The 19,484-nt window shown below is 43.3% G+C and overlaps 1 protein-coding gene across 1 annotated transcript in view; it reads left to right on the plus strand.

Moving 5' to 3' along the window:
• The window catches only part of LOC110495071 (interleukin-2 receptor subunit beta-like), a 53,295-nt gene that overhangs the window by 24,061 nt on the left and 9,750 nt on the right, over positions 1–19,484 (plus strand). The window contains exons 2-6 of the mRNA XM_090195523.1: positions 13,103–13,153; positions 14,130–14,232; positions 17,192–17,303; positions 17,439–17,514; positions 17,812–17,911. Of these exons, the coding sequence (XP_090051649.1) occupies positions 14,160–14,232; positions 17,192–17,303; positions 17,439–17,514; positions 17,812–17,911 (361 nt within the window). The 5' untranslated portion in view covers positions 13,103–13,153; positions 14,130–14,159. The remainder of the gene's footprint in view (positions 1–13,102; positions 13,154–14,129; positions 14,233–17,191; positions 17,304–17,438; positions 17,515–17,811; positions 17,912–19,484) is intronic.

Raw genomic sequence — 19,484 nt, forward strand, 5'->3', positions numbered from 1 at the left:
GACCTCGCTCTTATGATTTTAGTTGTCCTTGATGTTTTTTGCATTGTTGTTTTCTGTTTTCCTTTGTCTTGTTTTGTCTTTTGTTCATTTTGTTGGTTGTTGGTGCTTTGGGGGGGGGGGGGGGGGGGGTGGATCGCTGGTTCGGGGCCACGTTTTTTACCTTGTGGGAGATCTGTCGACGTGCCCTTGAGCAGGGCGTTGACCCTGGTTGCTTCTGTGTGTCTCTCTGGATGTCTGTTAGATGACTAATGTGATGTAGTTGTTGAGCGGCTTCACTGCCAGTATATTGTATGTTTTAAATATTATATAAAAAATTATATTAAAAATGTATAAAAATGTTGCAGATGAAATAGTTTGGGATTTTGCAAATTGTCATTATTATAAGTTAGCCTTTTTAAATGCATCTTTATAAGGCAGCTTAATTTTCATTACAATCTTATTGATAATCATTGGTAAAGGGATGTATTGTTTAACATAGCTGAAAGTTGTTTTAAAAAAAAGAATATTTCAGCCAATTAATAAAGAATCAACTGTCTCTCTCTGTGTGTGTGCGTTACAAATTCTACAAACACTTCCTTTGGACACATTGAAATGTACCATTAGGTCAGTGTTATCCGGGATCCTTAGGACGTCCATACCCTAAACCCTAACACTAACCCTTACTTTAACTCATTTGATTTTCGACTTCAATGGGGTAGAGCCGTCCCAACAATACCAGATAGCACAGACCCTGTTGGATGCGGGGGCCGGGCTGCCCGGATGATGGTGAAGGTGCTGCTGTTGTTAGGCGTCGACTGCTGATGTCAATAGAACCTACTTGTTACATGCCCCGAGAGGATGTACGGTGCTACAGGCGATGGCTTTTAACATTTTTTAATTGTTTAATTTCACCTTTATTTAACCAGGTAGGCCAGTTGATAACAAGTTCTCATTTACAACTGCGACCTGGCCAAGATAAAGTAAAGCAGTGCGACAAAAACAACAACCCAGAGTTACACATAAACAAATATACAGTCAATAACACAATAGAAAAATCTATGCACAGAGTGTGCAAAAGTAGGGAGGTAAGGCAATAAATAGGCTATAGAGGCGAAATAATTACAATAACGAGAACGGAACTAATCTTAAATGTTTAATGCTTTGACAGTTACCAGACAGAGACAACAAATGTCTCGCAATCAATTACTTTTTACGTGTAGGATAAATTAAGTTGAGCTTTTAGGCTGTTGTTATTATTGGTTCAAGTTTAGGCTACTAGCTTATCTGGTCCAATGGGAATTCGGAAGGTACAATGCGCTTTAGGAAATATTGACCGAGGGCTCTAGCCTACCTTTGGATTTAAAGAATAAAAGGTAGAGTTGTCTCCTCCTGCCGTTCTAGTGGTCGTTACCGACATGTCTGACCCTGGACGGGGGTTCAACCAAGACACATGAAGAAATTAACCGCTCCAACTATACGCCACCGGTATTTTTTTGACGGAGAATGTCTCGCGCGGAACAACGGTTTTGTGAAGTTTGATCGCCCTCGGGCAAGGCTTCAAAAAGTCGCGCTCTTGTGGACCTGCCATTAGAATGGGTCAGCAGAAGTAGTGATTGGCAATAGGCATATGATTTAGCTACCATATAAAGTAAATAACAAATATTTTCTCATTTATAATAGCTCCCTAGAAACATTCGAGTATTTCAGTTATCGTGTAGCCTAATGCTTGATTAGATCAGAAACAGAAGCCTTGTCCATAAGAACAGATCTAGAGTCAGATTTGCATACTCTACCCAAATCATCACCATTAGGATGAAAGAATACCTGTGTCTGTATGCAGAATCCTACTCATGTAGAACTCTAAACTCTGATGCCAGCTGTTAGGGAGCATTGTGTGTGGGTTTGTGTAGTGGTGTTGATGTTCTTTACAGTTAAGGAGCATTGTGTGGTGGTGGTGTTGTTGTTGTTGATGTTCTTTACAGTTAGGGAGCATTGTGTGTGTGTGGGTTCGTGTGGTGTTGTTGTTGATTATGTTCTTTACAGTTAGGGAGCATTGTGTGTGTGTGTGGGTTTGTGTGGTGGTGGTGTTGTTGTTGTTAATGTTCTTTACAGTTAGGGAGCATTGTGTGTGTGTGTGGGTTTGTGTAGTGGTGGTGTTGTTGTTGTTTATGTTCTTTACAGTTAGGGAGCATTGTGTGTGTGGGGGGGGTTGTGTGGTGTTGTTGTTGATGATGTTCTTTACAGTTAGGGAGCATTGTGTGTGTGGGTTTGTGTGGTGGTGGTGTTGTTGTTGTTTATGTTCTTTACAGTTAGGGAGCATTGTGTGTGTGGGGGGGGGTTGTGTGGTGTTGTTGTTGTTGATTATGTTCTTTACAGTTAGGGAGCATTGTGTGTGTGTGTGTGGGTTTGTGTAGTGGTGTTGATGTTCTTTGCAGTTAGGGAGCATTGTGTGTGTGGGGGGTTGTGTGGTGGTGTTGTTGTTGATGTTGTTTACAGTTAGGGAGCATTGTGTGTGTGTGTGGGGGGGGGGGTTGTGTGGTGGTGGTGTTGTTGTTGATGTTGTTTACAGTTAGGGAGCATTGTGTGTGTGGGGGGTTTGTGTGGTGGTGTTGTTGATGTTGTTTACAGTTAGGGAGCATTGTGTGTGTGTGTGGGGGGGGGGGTTGTGTGGTGGTGGTGTTGTTGTTGTTGATGTTGTTTACAGTTAGGGAGCATTGTGTGTGTGGGGGGTTTGTGTGGTGGTGTTGTTGATGTTGTTTACAGTTAGGGAGCATTGTGTGTGTGTGGGGGGGGGGTTGTGTGGTGGTGTTGTTGATGTTGTTTACAGTTAGGGAGCATTGTGTGTGGGGGGGGGTTGTGTGGTGGTGTTGTTGTTGATGTTGTTTACAGTTAGGGAGCATTGTGTGTGTGGGGGGTTGTGTGGTGGTGTTAGTGTTGTTGATGTTCCTTTCAGGCTGGTAACGAGACCTCTGTGACGTCCTCTAAAACTTCTAGATGACCCTATAGGTGTCTCCTAGCCTCACCACTCCTAGCCTCACCACTCCTAGCCTCACCACTCCTAGCCTCACCACTCCTAGCCTCACCACTCGTAGCCTCACCACTCCTAGCCTCACCACTCCTAGCCTCACCACTCCTAGCCTCACCACTCCTAGCCTCACTATCGTCACCATCATCATCCGTCTGGTCTGGTACTTCCTGGGTGAGCAGGGGATTGTGGAATAATAATGTGGGACACAGACACGCTTGCGAGCAGCCCAGACCACACACACACACACACACACACACACACACACACACACACACACACACACACACACACACAAGCTACGATTGGCTATCTGATATGTAACATGCCTGTAAGTCTCTCCCCCTCCCACCAGGGTACAGGATGTGGGTACTGGAGACGCCTATCCCAACCCTTTACCCAACCCATAACCATTACGGAGTTGATGCCTAACCTTAACCGTAAACACTTTGAAATTTGACATTCAAGAAAAATGTATGAACGTCTAATTCTGACGTGAGACTGTGAGAGCTAGTTGTGCACACACACACACACACACACACACACACACACACACACACACACACACACACACACACACACACACATGCATTGCAGTCTCTGTATTGTCGTATTGTTTTTTCTTTACAATTTAAATACTGACAATCAAACTACAGAATATACATGTGTCTCTCTCACTCCCCCCTTCCTCTCTCTCTGCCCCCCCCCCCCCTCTCTCTTTTTCCTCTGTCTGTCTCAGGTTTGAAGGTGAGTGAATGGCTCAGATCTACAGTATCTCACTACTTCAACTCCACTGAAGTGTTTGGGTTGGTGAAACCAGATCCAGATCCAGGCCAACATAGATACTGTATCTACATCAATGTAGAGGTACCCGCTGAACTAAAGGAAGCGCCAACATAGATACTGTATCTACATCAATGTAGAGGTACCCGCTGAACATTGGGGAGGCAGGGTAGCCTAGTGGTTAGAGCGTTGGACTAGTAACCGAAAGGTTGTAAGTTCAAATCCCCAAGCTGACAAGGTACAAATCTGTCGTTCTGAACAGGCACGTCACTAGGCCGTCATTGAAAATAAGAATTTGTTCTTAACTGACTAAAAAAATTAGTGTTTGTTTGGATGAGACAGAGTGATTGGACAATAGTTAGAAACTGGCTTACCCCCGTAGGCTCAAATTCTAAAGGATCAATGTAAAACTGGCCAGTGTCTGGGGGTTACTGTATCCTACTGTTTGGACTAGAGGGGGTTGGTGATGATCAGTTGGAGTCATTCTTTCATTAGCCTTATCATTCACACATCTCATTCCAAAATCCTGGGCATGGAGATTGCATGTCTGTGATTTTATATACCTGTCAGCAATAGGCATCACTAAAATAGCTGAATCCACTCATTTAAAGGGGTGTAAATAGTGTATTTTAGTAAGTGTAACGTTACAGTTTGACCATCAACTGTAGGATCCTGTTCCCACCTACGAAACTTGTCCAGTAAATGGACAAAGTCATTTCAGGAAGTTCTTCCATGTCTGCATTCAGAGTTCTCCAAGGAAAATCATATCCTTGTGAAATAATAGTTGACTCATCCTCATTTCTTTGTTGAATCTGTGTGTCTGTGTGTTTATGATCATCAGATGAACGCGTTCAGTCTGTTATCTGTCTCTACGTTTGGACCAGACCCACCCACTGTTCAGCAGAGATACAGGATGGCCGAGTGGACCCACCCACCGGTCACACAGACACAGACGGAAACACACACACACACACACACACTTTAAACCGGAAGACATTCCGTAGTGATAGGAATGTACTTCATGTGGAATAAACACGTGGTATGCATAGCAGCAGGAAGTAAGGATGCTGGGTGTGCTTCAGCGCCCCCTGATGAATCACATTTTAAAAAATAATACTCGTAAAAATAAAACATTTAGGATTATTTGTTTTTTTTACCACCAAATTAGTGCCTTAGTCCTTTATGAGCAGAGACAAATACTAGTCAGCAGAACAGGGAGGAAAATACCCCCACCCCTAAAAACCTCTTCCTGATGGTGTGTATTGTAATCAGTGATCTTTAATTGGTTAAGAACATGGCTGAGTTTTTGTTTGTATCTAATAACTATTATACCTCTTTATCCTTTTTCTATATGAATAAAGCATCTGGACACGGTTGAAAGAAGACTGTTCAGTACATGCTAAATAGTCTCCTTTCGTAGCTGCTTGTGGAGGTGAAAAGCGGCTGTGAAAATCAACTGCTTGTTACACCAAGGCCATACTCTAGTCACACTTTGTCCAGCTGAGGGCAGCAAAACATCGTATTTGGTCTCTGTCTCTCTCTTTCACTACCTCACTCGCCACACACGGCACTTTGAAAGGTTTTGCTCCTGTTATTTCCAGAAAGGAATAAAAACAGAACATGTTCTAATGTGACACTTTGCATCATCTCAACATTTCACAGTAACCAAAGTCATATTCTTTAGAAAAAGGGAACAAGAACAGAGACCGAAAGAAGAACAACTGAAAAATCTAATATTTTTGATTTAACCCCCGATTCTGAAAAGTACAGATCGCAGCGTTGATGACGTGTGTGTGTGTGTGTGTGTGGTTTCAGTTGAAACTAACTGAAGCCACAGAAATCCCTTTTCTGTCAGTAATCTCTTTTCTGTTCACTCCTTTACTTTTCAGAGAAGGCAGGCAGATGTTTTTCTCGTCATTAATGGGTTTGAATCATCTGGTGAGACAAGAAACTGATTCATCATTAAGCACTTGTCCTTCAGTTCAGAGTGAAACGTAACTCAACCGTAGAGCATTGAGAAGCCGGTGTTTCTGAGACTACAAGAAGGTCCACTTTACAGTAAGGTAAGAGTCTCTTTGAATATTCATATACAGATGTAGGATCTTAATTTGATCACTCTTTTGTTGCTTAGAATTTTCCTGCACAGTAGAAAATCCAAACTTGTAGTGTAATCAAGGCTCAATAAGGCTTCTAACGCTTGTAATTTCCAATTGAAAATGTCAGACTTGATTTGCCCTATCGAAAAATATATCAGCCCCTACAACAAATATCCATAATCCACATAACTATAACTATAATCCACATAATAATTCACATTTCCAGTTGCTGCAGGATCATTTTCCTGCTATAGAAAACTGTCTCAAATGAAGATCCTACATCTATGATGTGTTGGTTATGGATTCCATGTGTTGTTCAAGCAAGAAAAGCTCCTCTGCCTGTGTGTGTGGCCATGTGTGGGTCTGAGTGTGATCATTTGGAAGACACAGTATTACACCGTTAAGGTCATGATCACGGTAGTGATGATGATGATGATGAGGATGACTATTATCACTTGAGAGACTCACAGAGAACGAAGCTGTTACAATATTGCACACACCTCTCCCATCCCTTGGGGCTGATGAAATGTGTCTAGGCTATGTGCTAGGAAAGGATTCTTCCATCCTGGGCCCAGAGAAGCCCAGGCTTTGTTCTGTGTTAGTGCTGGGCTGCACCAAAACCCTGCACACCCTTTAGATCTCTAGAATCAAGGTTGAAGACCACTGTCCTCATTGTGGAAGAGGTTAGGGGCTGATTAGGGAGTCTTTGTGTAGGGGGCTAGGAGCTAATTAGAGTTTCATTATAGAGGGGGCTAGGAGCTGATTCAATCTTCATTATGGAGGGGGCTAGGAGCTAATTAGATTTTCATTATGGAGGGGACTAGGAGCTGATTCAATCTTCATTATGGAGGGGGCTAGGAGCTGATTAGAGCTTCATTGTGGAGGGGGCTAGGAGCTGATTAGGGCTTCATTATGGAGAGGGCTAGAAGCTGATTAGGGTTTCATTATGGAGGGGGCTAGGAGCTGATTCAATCTTCATTATGGAGGGGGCTAGAAGCTGATTAGGGTTTCATTATGGAGGGGGCTAGGAGCTGATTCAATCTTCATTATGGAGGGGGCTAGGAGCTGATTAGAGCTTCATTATGGAGGGGGCTAGGAGCTGATTCAATCTTCATTATGGAGAGGGCTAGAAGCTGATTAGGGTTTCATTATGGAGGGGGCTAGGAGCTGATTCGAGCTTCATTGTGGAGGGGGCTAGGAGCTGATTCAATCTTCATTATGGAGGGGGCTAGGAGCTGATTAGAGCTTCATTGTGGAGGGGGCTAGGAGCTGATTAGGGCTTCATTATGGAGGGGGCTAGGAGCTGATTAGGGCTTCATTATGGAGGGGGCTAGGAGCTGATAAGGACTTCATTATGGAGGGGGCTAGGAGCTGATTAGGATTTCATTATGGAGGGGGCTAGGTGCTGATTAGGACTTCATTATGGAGGGGGCTAGGAGCTGATTAGGGTTTCATTATGGAGGGGGCTAGGAGCTGATTAGGACTTCATTATGGAGGGGGCTAGGAGCTGATTAGGGTTTCATTATGGAGGGGGCTAGGAGCTGATTAGGGTTTCATTATGGAGGGGGCTAGGAGCTGATTAGGACTTCATTATGGAGGGGGCTAGGAGCTGATTAGGACTTCATTATGGAGGGGGCTAGGAGCTGATAAGGACTTCATTATGGCGAGGGCTAGGAGCTGATTCAATCTTCATTATGGAGGGGGCTAGGAGCTGATTCAATCTTCATTATGGAGAGGGCTAGGAGCTGGTTCAATTTTCATTATGGAGGGGGCTAGGAGCTAATTAGGGCTTCATTATGTAGGTGACTAGTGGCTGAATATGGCTTCATTATGGAGGGGGCTAGGAGCTGATTCAATTTTCATTATGGAGGGGGCTAGGAGCTAATTAGGGCTTCATTATGTAGGGGGCTAGGAGCTGATTAGGGCTTCATTATGGAGGGGGCTAGGAGCTGATTCAAGTTTCATTATGGAGGGGGCTAGGAGCTAATTAGGGCTTCATTATGGAGGGGGCTAGGAGCTGATTAGATGTTCATTATGGAGGGGCTAGGAGCTGATTAGGGCTTCATTATGGAGGGGGCTAGGAGCTGATTAGATGTTCATTATGGAGGGGGCTAGGAGCTGATTAGGGCTTCATTATGGAGGGGGTTAGGAGCTGATTATGGCTTCATTATGGAGGGGGCTAGGAGCTGATTAGAGCTTCATTATGGAGGGGGCTAGGAGCTGACTAGGACTTCATTATGGAGGGGGCTAGGAGCTGATTAGGGCTTCATTACGGAGTGGGCTAGGTTTTGATTAGGGCTTTATTATAGAGTGGGCTATGGGTTGATTAGGGCTTTATTGTAGAGTGGGCTATGGGTTGATTAGGGCTTTATTATAGTGGGCTATGGGTTGATTAGGGCTTTATTATAGAGTGGGCTATGGGTTGATTAGGGCTTTATTATAGAGGGGGCTATGGGTTGATTAGGGCTTTATTATAGAGTGGGCTATGGGTTGATTAGGGCTTTATTATAGAGTGGGCTATGGGTTGATTAGGGCTTCATTATAGAGTGGGCTATGTGTTGATTAGGGCTTTATTATAGAGTGGGCTATGGGTTGATTAGGGCTTTATTATAGAGTGGGCTATGGGTTGATTAGGGCTTTATTATAGAATGGGCTATGGGTTGATTAGGGCTTTATTATAGAGTGGGCTATGGGTTGATTAGGGCTTTATTATAGAGTGGGCTATGGGTTGATTAGGGCTTTATTATAGAATGGGCTATAGGTTGATTAGGGCTTTATTATAGAGTGGGCTATGGGTTGATTAGGGCTTTATTATAGAATGGGCTATGGGTTGATTAGGGCTTTATTATAGAGTGGGCTATGGGTTGATTAGGGCTTTATTATAGAGTGGGCTATGGGTTGATTAGTGCTTTATTATAGAATGGGCTATAGGTTGATTAGGGCTTTATTATAGAGGGGGCTATGGGTTGATTAGGGCTTTATTATAGAGGGGGCTAGGAGCTGATCTGGGCCTGGGTTTACTAGGACAGGATGTTCAAATAGAAATGGAGCAAGGGTTGATTAGGGCTTCATTACGGAGTGGGCTAGGTTTTGATTAGGGCTTTATTATAGAGTGGGCTATGGGTTGATTAGGGCTTTATTATAGAGTGGGCTATGGGTTGATTAGGGCTTTATTATAGTGGGCTATGGGTTGATTATGGCTTTATTATAGAGTGGGCTATGGGTTGATTAGGGCTTTATTATAGAGGGGGCTATGGGTTGATTAGGGCTTTATTATAGAGTGGGCTATGGGTTGATTAGGGCTTTATTATAGAGTGGGCTATGGGTTGATTAGGGCTTCATTATAGAGTGGGCTATGTGTTGATTAGGGCTTTATTATAGAGTGGGCTATGGGTTGATTAGGGCTTTATTATAGAGTGGGCTATGGGTTGATTAGGGCTTTATTATAGAGTGGGCTATGGGTTGATTAGGGCTTTATTATAGAGTGGGCTATGGGTTGATTAGGGCTTTATTATAGAATGGGCTATAGGTTGATTAGGGCTTTATTATAGAGTGGGCTATGGGTTGATTAGGGCTTTATTATAGAATGGGCTATGGGTTGATTAGGGCTTTATTATAGAGTGGGCTATGGGTTGATTAGGGCTTTATTATAGAGTGGGCTATGGGTTGATTAGGGCTTTATTATAGAATGGGCTATAGGTTGATTAGGGCTTTATTATAGAGGGGGCTATGGGTTGATTAGGGCTTTATTATAGAGGGGGCTAGGAGCTGATCTGGGCCTGGGTTTACTAGGACAGGATGTTCAAATAGAAATGGAGCAAAACCCTGCACACCTTGTGGGCTCCCAGTAGAGTTGAACTGGAGACCGTTGTCCTCATTGTGGAGGGGCTTTGGAGTGTGTTCCTAATGGCACCCTATTCCTTTTATTGTGTACTACTTTTAACCAGGGCCTCTAGGGTATATAGTGCACTATATAGGGAATAAGGGTGCCAGTTAGAATGTAGCCTAGGGGTTGATTTGGTCCAGTGTTTAAGTAGGACAGGATGTACACACCCAGCCACAGGTACAGAGGAAGTCAAAGACAAGAGGGGGAGGTGAAGGGGGAGGCGGGGAGAGAGTGTTGGTGGAAAGGAAGTCAGAGAGAAGATAGGGAGGGTGAGGGGGAGGAGGGGAGAGTCAGAGAGAAGATGGGGAGGGTGAGGGGGAGGAGGGGAGAGTCAGGGAGTGAGCGTTGGTGGAAAGGACGTCAGAGAGAAGATAGGGAGGGTGAGGGGGAGGAGGGGAGAGTCAGGGAGTGAGCGTTGGTGGAAAGGAAGTCAGAGAAGAGGGGGAGGAGGGGAGAGTCAGGGAGTGAGCGTTGGTGGAAAAGAAGTCAGAGAGAAGATAGGGAGGGGGGAGTCAGAAAGAAGATAGGGAGGGGGGAATCAGAGAGAAGATAGGGAGGGGGGAGTCAGAGAGAAGATAGGGAGGGGGGAGTCAGAGAGAAGATAGGGAGGGGGGAGTCAGAGAGAAGATAGGGAGGGGGGAGTCAGAGAGAAGATAGGGAGGGGGGAGTCAGAGAGAAGATAGGGAGGGGGGAGTCAGAGAGAAGATAGGGAGGGGGAGTCAGAAAGAAGATAGGGAGGGGGGAGTCAGAGAGAAGATAGGGAGGGGGGAGTCAGAGAGAAGATAGGGAGGGGGGAGTCAGAGAGAAGATAGGGAGGGCGGAGTCAGAAAGAAGATAGGGAGAGGGGAGTCAGAGAGAAGATAGGGAGGGGGGAATCAGAGAGAAGATAGGGAGGGGGGAATCAGAGAGAAGATAGGGAGGGGGGAATCAGAGAGAAGATAGGGAGGGGGGAGTCAGAGAGAAGATAGGGAGGGGGGAGTCAGAGAGAAGATAGGGAGGGCGGAGTCAGAAAGAAGATAGGGAGAGGGGAGTCAGAGAGAAGATAGGGAGGGGGGAATCAGAGAGAAGATAGGGAGGGGGGAATCAGAGAGAAGATAGGGAGGGGGGAATCAGAGAGAAGATAGGGAGGGGGAAGTCAGAAAGAAGATAGGGAGGGGGAGGAGGGGAGAGTCAGGGAGTGAGCGTTGGTAGAAAGGAAGTCAGAGAGTGATAGGGAGGGTGAGGTGAGAGGTGTACATAAGAAGAAGAAGGGAGGGGGTTTTAGTATGAGGTTTAGTTTGGGAGAGGATGAGAAGAGAGGTAGAGAAGAGAGGAACAGGGGACGGGGGTGTTAGTGGTTTGAGGTTTGTTTGTTATTGGAAACAGCTTGTAAACATTCTGGGAAACGAGGACGTTGTGGTTTTCTTACCTGTAGCCCGTGTGTGTGTGTGTGTGTGTGCATGCACAATATGTGTGTGTGTGTTAGCTTGCATGAAGACTGCACTTGTGTTCGAGCTTGCGTGGGCAATGCATGTGTGTGTGTGTATGTTCTCTGCTTTCAGGTTACGGCTGGAAAGCCCTGATCTGGGATCAGGCTAACATGTTATAGCAGGAATGCCCTGATCCGGGATCAGGCTATCAGGTTAAGACAGGAAAAGCCCTGATCTGGGACCAGGATATCAGGTTAAGACAGGAAAAGCCCTGATCTGAGACCAGGCTACCAGGTTAAGACAGGAAAAGCCCTGCTCTGGGACCAGGATATCAGGTTAAGGCAGGAAAGCTTTGATCTGGGACCAGGCTACCAGGTTAAGACAGGAAAAGCCCTGATCTGGGACCAGGCTACCAGGTTAAGGCAGGAAAGCTTTGATCTGGGACCAGGCTACCAGGTTAAGACAGGAAAAGCCCTGATCTGGGACCAGGATATCAGGTTAAGGCAGGAAAGCTTTGATCTGGGACCAGGCTACCGGGTTAAGACAGGAAAAGCCCTGATCTGGGACCAGGATATCAGGTTAAGACAGGAAAAGCCCTGATCTGGGACCAGAATATCAGGTTAAGGCAGGAAAGCTTTAATCTGGGACCAGGCTACCAGGTTAAGGCTGGAAAGCTTTGATCTGGGACCAGGCTACCAGGTTAGGGCTGGAAAGTGAACAGTGAACACGACAGTGAACACGACATCACAAGGCTTCACAGCTAACAATGTACAGAAACCAGTGGTGGCTGGTGGCACTTTAAATTGGAGGACGGACTCCTAGTAATGGCTGGAACAGAATTAATGGAAGGGTATCAAACACATCTAACACACTGATTCCTTGAACTCCATTCCAGGCATTATTATGAGCCTTCTTTTTCTTCGCCCAGTCAACACATCTTATACCTGTTAGATGGTTGTTTTTAGGTGGGTTTTTTTTTTTTTAAAGGAGTGGAAACTTCACACCTCAGACTGAACATAACATGTCTCTCTAACCACAGTGACCTTTTACTAAAAAAAAACACATGAGAGAATGGTAGCAAACAGCACACTGCCCATGTACAGCTATCGGAACTACTGTATATATATATATATATCTGATCTAAAAGGCAAAACTGATCCTAGATCAGCACTTCTACTCTGAGATGCTTTATTGATCTGGGATCAGGTCCCCTTGTCCATGTAATCTTATATATTATGATCTAAAAGGCTAAACTGATCCTAGATCGGTACTTCTACTCTGAAATGCTTTATGAATACAGGCCCTGACAATAATATACAGAGATATCAATAATAGCAATAGTGACTGTCAAAGGACAACAGTGTCTCAGATGAGTAGCATGGTTCAACTGTTGCATCTCTGGCCATGGTTCTGGAAACGTCTTTAGGTGATAGTATAGTGTGTGGCTAAGTGTATATTTCTAGAACCTGAGTGTGTTAGAACGTGTCACAGAGAGATGCTGGTCGTTGGTAGGATGATCATCTTGATTATGATTGACACACTGAAATTGGGAGGGAGGGAGGGAGGGAGGGAGGGAGGGAGGGAGGGAGGGGAGAGAGAGAGAGAGAGAGAGAGAGAGAGAGAGAGAGAGAGAGAGAGAGAGAGAGAGAGAGAGAGAGAGAGAGAGAGAGAGAGAGAGAGAGAGAGAGAGAGAGAGAGAGAGAGAGAGAGAGAGAGAGAGAGAGAGAGAGAGAGAGAGAGAGAGAGAGAGAGAGAGAGAGAGAGAGAGAGAGAGAGAGAGAGAGAGAGAGAGAGAGAGAGAGAGAGAGAGAGAGATGGTCAGACAGACAGACAGACTCACTAGAGTTGGAGTAATACCATAGTTAGTAACACCATCAGTAGAGCTATCATCCTTCATCCAACCCTTTCCATGTTTTTTAATTAGTTCCATCACAACTCATCCAGCTACCCAGCTTGGGCCGTTCAATATCTAAAGGTAAGAGACAAAATATCTGCAATATTAAAAACATGGAAATGTTTGAAATGCACCTAAAATGCTATGCAAATTTGAATAACCTACTAAATGGGTTTACAGTGTTTAAGTGTGTGCTTGGCTTGTTTCTGGCATACCAGTGTGTAAGAACGGTTTAAACAAATGCAACTTTGTTGATAAGATGTTTTACACAAATAACCTTCATGTCTAGTGATATGTTTTACACAAATAACCTTCATGTCTAGTGATATGTTTTACACAAATAACCTTCATGTCTAGTGATATGTTTTACACAAATAACCTTCATGTCTAGTGATATGTTTTACACAAATAACCTTCATGTCTAGTGATATGTTTTACACAAATAACCTTCATGTCTAGTGATATGTTTTACACAAATAACCTTCATGTCTAGTGATATGTTTTATACAAATAACCTTCATGTCTAGTGATATGTTTTACACAAATAACCTTCATGTCTAGTGATATGTTTTACACAAATAACCTTCATGTCTAGTGATATGTTTTATACAAATAACCTTCATGTCTAGTGATATGCAACAGTAAAACAGATGTTACTTCGTATTCACCAGATGTTAATTATATCTGACATGTATTTCACCTTATGTGACCTAATAAGTTTCTATTCTGTAAATGAGGATGTATGGATCCCTCTCCCACTTGCACACCTGTTCAGTTTCTGTGGCTTTCACTGTGTGTGTGTATGCGTGTGTGGCTACGCTTAAACTGATAACACTTGATCTACTTTCATGGAAAAAACACACCACGCAGACAGACATAGAAAGTTGCACTTTTTCTTCTCATGCTTCAGGCTTTCTTCCATCCCAAATGTCACCCTATTCCCTACATTGTTCACTACTTTTGACCAGAGTTAAATGAGCCCTGGTCAAAAGTAGTGCCCTATATAAGAAATAGGGTACCATTTGTTGCTAAGGTCATGTCTCCTACTGTGTTCTAGAATGAGAAAAAGGACCAGGAAGAAGTCATAATGAAGGTTCTATGGTGTCTCTATGTCATCCTGCTCCTCCCCCTACTAACCTGCTCCAGCCAACCACAGTCCTGTAAGTCATCAATACCCTTCACAATGCATTACAACACATGTAGAATGACTTTGAGGTTAAAGTGCAGACTGTCAGCTTTATTTTGAGTGTATTTACATCCATATCAGGTGAACCTTTTTAGAAATGACAGCACTTTTTGTGCATAGTCTACCTGTTTTAGGGGACCAAAAGTTCTTTAATGTGTGTTAAAGTAGTAAAAAGTTTAGTATTTGGTCCCATATTCATAGCATGCAATGATTACATCAAGCTTGTGACTCTACAAACGTGTGATTATTTTGTGCCTAATAGAAATGAATGGTAAATAATGTATGGTGTCATATCAGCTTGGATATCAGCTTGGATTTGGCGTCTCTCCTATCAAAACACGTTGAGAGTAAACATCATTAACAGAAACAACTGAATTGTTGTGTGTGTTGTTGTTGTCCTCCAGTGTCCCTTTCCTAAATTAGCCATTGATGGAGGTAGGGATTTGGACTTGTGGATTTACTTAATTCTCTGTATTGGCCAAAAGCAATTCCGATCCAACCATTAATTCATACGTTGTTGTGCCCCTGGCCTGAGAGGATGGAAGTTCAAGCAAGCATTTTAGCCAGGTAGCCTAGAACAAAAAAATAAGCTTGTACTGTAAATAAGCTTGTACTGTTTCAACGTGAAAGAGAGGAGGATGGCATTGGTGTTTCTCTACAAGTAGAGTGAGTCAACATGTTTTTCTACTTGTACGAACGCACATGCATGCACACATAAATCAGAACCATGGACAGCCACATATTTAGCTTATGTTGATTGGACACATTTTTGGGGGGGTTATATTTTAGTTGTCACTTTATTAGACGAAGCAGAGGTGATTTGATGATGTTGAAGTTGAAATGGTGCTGGAATAGTGGAGGCAGCTCCTCTTTATGACTTGCAGTAACTCAAATCAAAACAAATTGTATTGGTCACATACAGATGGTTAGCAGATGTTATTGGGAGTGTAGCAAAATGCTTGTGCTTCTAGTTCTGACAGTGCAGCAAACAAGTAATATCTAACAATTCCACAACAGATACCTAATACACACAAATCTAAGTAAAGGAATGGAATAAGAATATATACATATAAATATATGGATGAGCAACGACAGAGCTGCATTGGCAAGATGCAATAGATAGTATAGAATACAGTATATGCTGTACATATGAGATGAGTAATGCAAGATATGAAACATTATTAAAGTGACTAGTATTCCAATTATTAAAGTGGCCAATGATTTCAAGTATGTATGTAGGCAGCAGCCTCTCTGTGCTAGTGATGGCTGTTTAACAGCCTGATGGCCTTGAGATAGAAGCTATTTTTCAGAAGGCCAGCATCCCGGAGTCGCCTCTTCACTGTTGACATTGAGACTGGTGGTTTGTTGGTACTGTTTAATGAAGCTGCCAGTTGAGGACTTGTGAGGCATCTGTGTCTCAAACTAGACACTCTAATGTACTTGTCCTCTTGCTCAGTTGTGCACCGGGGCCTCCCACTCCTCTTTCTATTCTGGTTAGAGCCAGTTTGCGCTGTTCTTTGAAGGGAGTAGTACACAGAGCGTTGTACGAGATCTTACGTTTCTTGGCAATTTCTCACATGGAATAGCCTTCATTTCTCAGAACAAGAATAGACTGATGAGTTTCAGAAGAAAGTTCTTTGTTTCTGGCCATTTTCAGCCTATAATTGAAACCACAAATGCTGATGCTCCAGATACTCAACTAGTCTAAAGGAGGCCAGTTTTATTGCTTCTTTAATCAGAACAGCAGTTTTCAGCTGTGCTAACATAATGGCAAAAGGGGTTTCTAATGATCAATTAGCCTTCTATAATGATAAACTTGGATTAGCTAACACAACATGCCATTGGAACACAGGAGTGATGGTTGCTGATAATGGGCCTCTGTACGCCTATGTAGATATTCCATAAATAATCTGCCATTTCCAGCTACAATAGTCATTTACAACATTAACAATGTCTACACTGTATTACTGATCAATCTGATGTTATTTTAATGGACAAAAAATGATTTTCTTTCAAAAACAAGAACATTTCTAAGTGACCCCAAACTTTTGAGTGTGTATGATTAAACATGATATAGAGCCTTGTAAAACATGACATAGATCCTTAAAAACATGACATAGATCCTTAAAAACATGACATAGATCCTTAAAAATATGACATAGAGCCTTAAAAAACATGACAGTGTCTTGTAAAACATGATATAGAGCCTTATAAAACATGATATAGAGCCTTATATTAAAACTGTTGTTATTTTTTTATTTCTCTCTGTTTCCCTCTCTCTCTGCCTCTTTCTCTCTCTCTGCCTCTCTCTCTCTCTCTCCTCTCTCTCTCTCTCACTCTCTCTCTATCTCTCTGCCTCTCTCTCACTCTCTCTCTGCCTCTTTCTCTCTCTCTCTCTCTCTCTCTCTCTATCTCTCTGCCTCTCTCTCTCTCTATCTCTCTGCCTCTCTCTCTCTCTCTATCTCTCTGCCTCTCTCTCTCTCCTCTCTCTCTCTCTGCCTCTCTCTCTGCCTCTCTCTCTCTCTCTCCTCTCTCTCTCTCTCACTCTCTCTCTATCTCTCTGCCTCTCTCTCACTCTCTCTCTGCCTCTTTCTCTCTCTCTCTCTCTCTCTCTCTCTCTCTCTCTATCTCTCTGCCTCTCTCTCTCTCTATCTCTCTGCCTCTCTCTCTCTCTCTATCTCTCTGCCTCTCTCTCTCTCTCTCTCTCTCTCTGCCTCTTTCTCTCTCTCTCTCTCTCTCTCTCTCTATCTCTCTGCCTCTCTCTCTCTCTCTATCTCTCTGCCTCTCTCTCACTCTCTCTCTGCCTCTTTCTCTCTCTCTCTCTCTCTCTCTCTCTCTCTCTCTCTCTCTCTCTCTCTCTATCTCTCTGCCTCTCTCTCTCTCTCTATCTCTCTGCCTCTCTCTCACTCTCTCTCTGTCTCTGTTTCTCAAAGATCTACAGTGTGTCAATGACTTCATCAGTAACATCACGTGTGTGTTGAACAACACATGCATACCCCCAGACATGCCGTGCACTCTGCATGGTGAATACCCCGGGTTTAAAAGGTAAAGAAGACTAAGGATGCAGCCTCACTGGAACCCTATTCTCATAGAGTCCTGGTCTAAAGTAGTGCACTATATAGGGAATAGGGTGCCATTTGGGATGCTAACTGAAACAATGGTTCACTGTTGTAACTACAGGCAATGTGAGATGAAGTCCTTGGCCGGTTTCAACACAACCTTGAGAGGCGGCAGTCTGGTCTTTGAGGGCAATCCAGTGAGTTTTATAAAACTACATCAAGTTAAAACCAATGCTTGGTTATATATGTGCATTATTATAGATCAAAACAATGATTTAAAAACTATTTGAAAAGTAATAACATGAATGTAACACATTAATCTGAATGAATAAATTAACCAGGAATTTGTCATAAAAAAAAAAAAATTAATAAAACATTTTTTCCTAATAATAATAATAATAATAATAATAATAATAATAAAACAATGACAGCATATATATAGACCAATAGGCAAACAACCCTGGATAACTGAACTTCTGTAAATGATCTTTCAGTTCTTTTGGAAAGAGGATAAAATATCCATTGGTGTACGGTGTGGACAAGCAGAAGATTATGTGATACAGATTGAACACCTGTATCAACCATTTAACCACAGTAAGTGTACAGTAATTTGAGTGATATTATGTACGATGTGTCATCTATTACTAATCTACTACATTAATTGTACACCAACTACAATGATACAATACCATAACTTTATGAGGTTTTGTGAAGTCAGCATACAAAATACACAAAATCAATACACTATGATACAACAAAATGCAATACAATCATGCTGGAAAGCTTATTAATATACAGTGCATTCAGGAGGTCTTCAGACCCCTTCACCTTTTCCACATTTTGTTACGTTACAGCCTTATTCTAAAATGTATAAAATCCTTTTCCCCTCATAATCTGCACACACTACCCCATAATGACATCACAATACCCCATAATGACATCACAATACATTTGGTAGCGATTGCAGCCTCGGGTCTTCTTGGGTATGTCGCTACAAACTTGGCACAGATGTATTTGGGGAATTTCTCCCATTCTTCTCTGCATATCCTCTCAAGTTCTGTCAGAGTGGGCGGGGAGAGTTGCTGCACAGCTATTTTCACGTCTCTCCAGAGAACTTGCCTACCTGGTTAAATAAAGGTGAAATAAATGTTCGATCGGGTTCAAGTCCGGGCCACTCAAGGACATTCAGAGACCTGTCCTGAAGCCACTCCTGCGTTGTCTTGGCTGTGTGCTTCAGGTCATGCTTGAAGGTGAACCTTAGCCCCAGTCAGAGGTACTGAGCGCTCTGGAGCAGGTTTTCATCAAGGATCTCTCTGTTCTTTTCTCCTTACACCCTTCCCTCAAAGCTGACTAGTCTCCCAGTCCCCGCCGCTGAAAAACACCCCCACAACATGATGCTGCCACTACTATGCTTCACCGTCGGGATGGTGCCAGGTTTCCTCCATTCTGGCCAAGGAGTTTAATCTTGGTTTCATCAGACCAGAGAATCTTGTTTCTCATGGTGTGAGTCTTTTATGTGCCTTTTGGTAAACACCAAGCGGGCTGTCATGCCTTTTTTTGAGGAGTGGCTTCCGCCTGGTTACTCTACCATAAAGGCCTGATTTGTATAGATAATTGCATAGATGATTGTCCTTCTGGAAGGTTTTCCCATTTTCATAGAGAAACTCTGGAGCTCTGTCATCGGGTTGACCATCGGGTTCTTGGTCACCTCCCCCGATAGCTGAGTTTGGCTGGGCGGCCAGATCTAGGAAGAGTCTTGGTGGTTCCAAACTTATTCCATTTAAAAAAGATGGAGGCCACTGTGTTCTTGGCGACCTTCAATGCTGCAGACATTTTTTGGTAACCTTCCCCGGATCTGTGCCTCGACACAATCCTGTCTCGGAGCTCTACGGACAATTCCTTCGACCTAATGGCTTGGTTTTTGCTCTGACATGCACGGTCAACTGTGGGACCTTATGAAGACAGGTGTGTTCCTTTCCAAATCATGTCCAATCAATTTAATTTAGCACCGGTGGACTCCAATGAAGTTGGAGAACCATCTCAAGGATGATCAATGGAAACAGGATGCACCTGAGCTCAATTTCGATTCTCATAGGAAAGGGTCTGAATACTTATGTAAATAAGGTATTTCTGTTTTTTACTTTTAATAAATTTGCAAACATTTCAA

Source organism: Oncorhynchus mykiss, chromosome 13, assembly GCF_057628025.1.
Source record: "Oncorhynchus mykiss isolate SJ-2025 chromosome 13, ASM5762802v1, whole genome shotgun sequence".
Classification (NCBI taxonomy): Eukaryota; Metazoa; Chordata; class Actinopteri; order Salmoniformes; family Salmonidae; genus Oncorhynchus; species Oncorhynchus mykiss.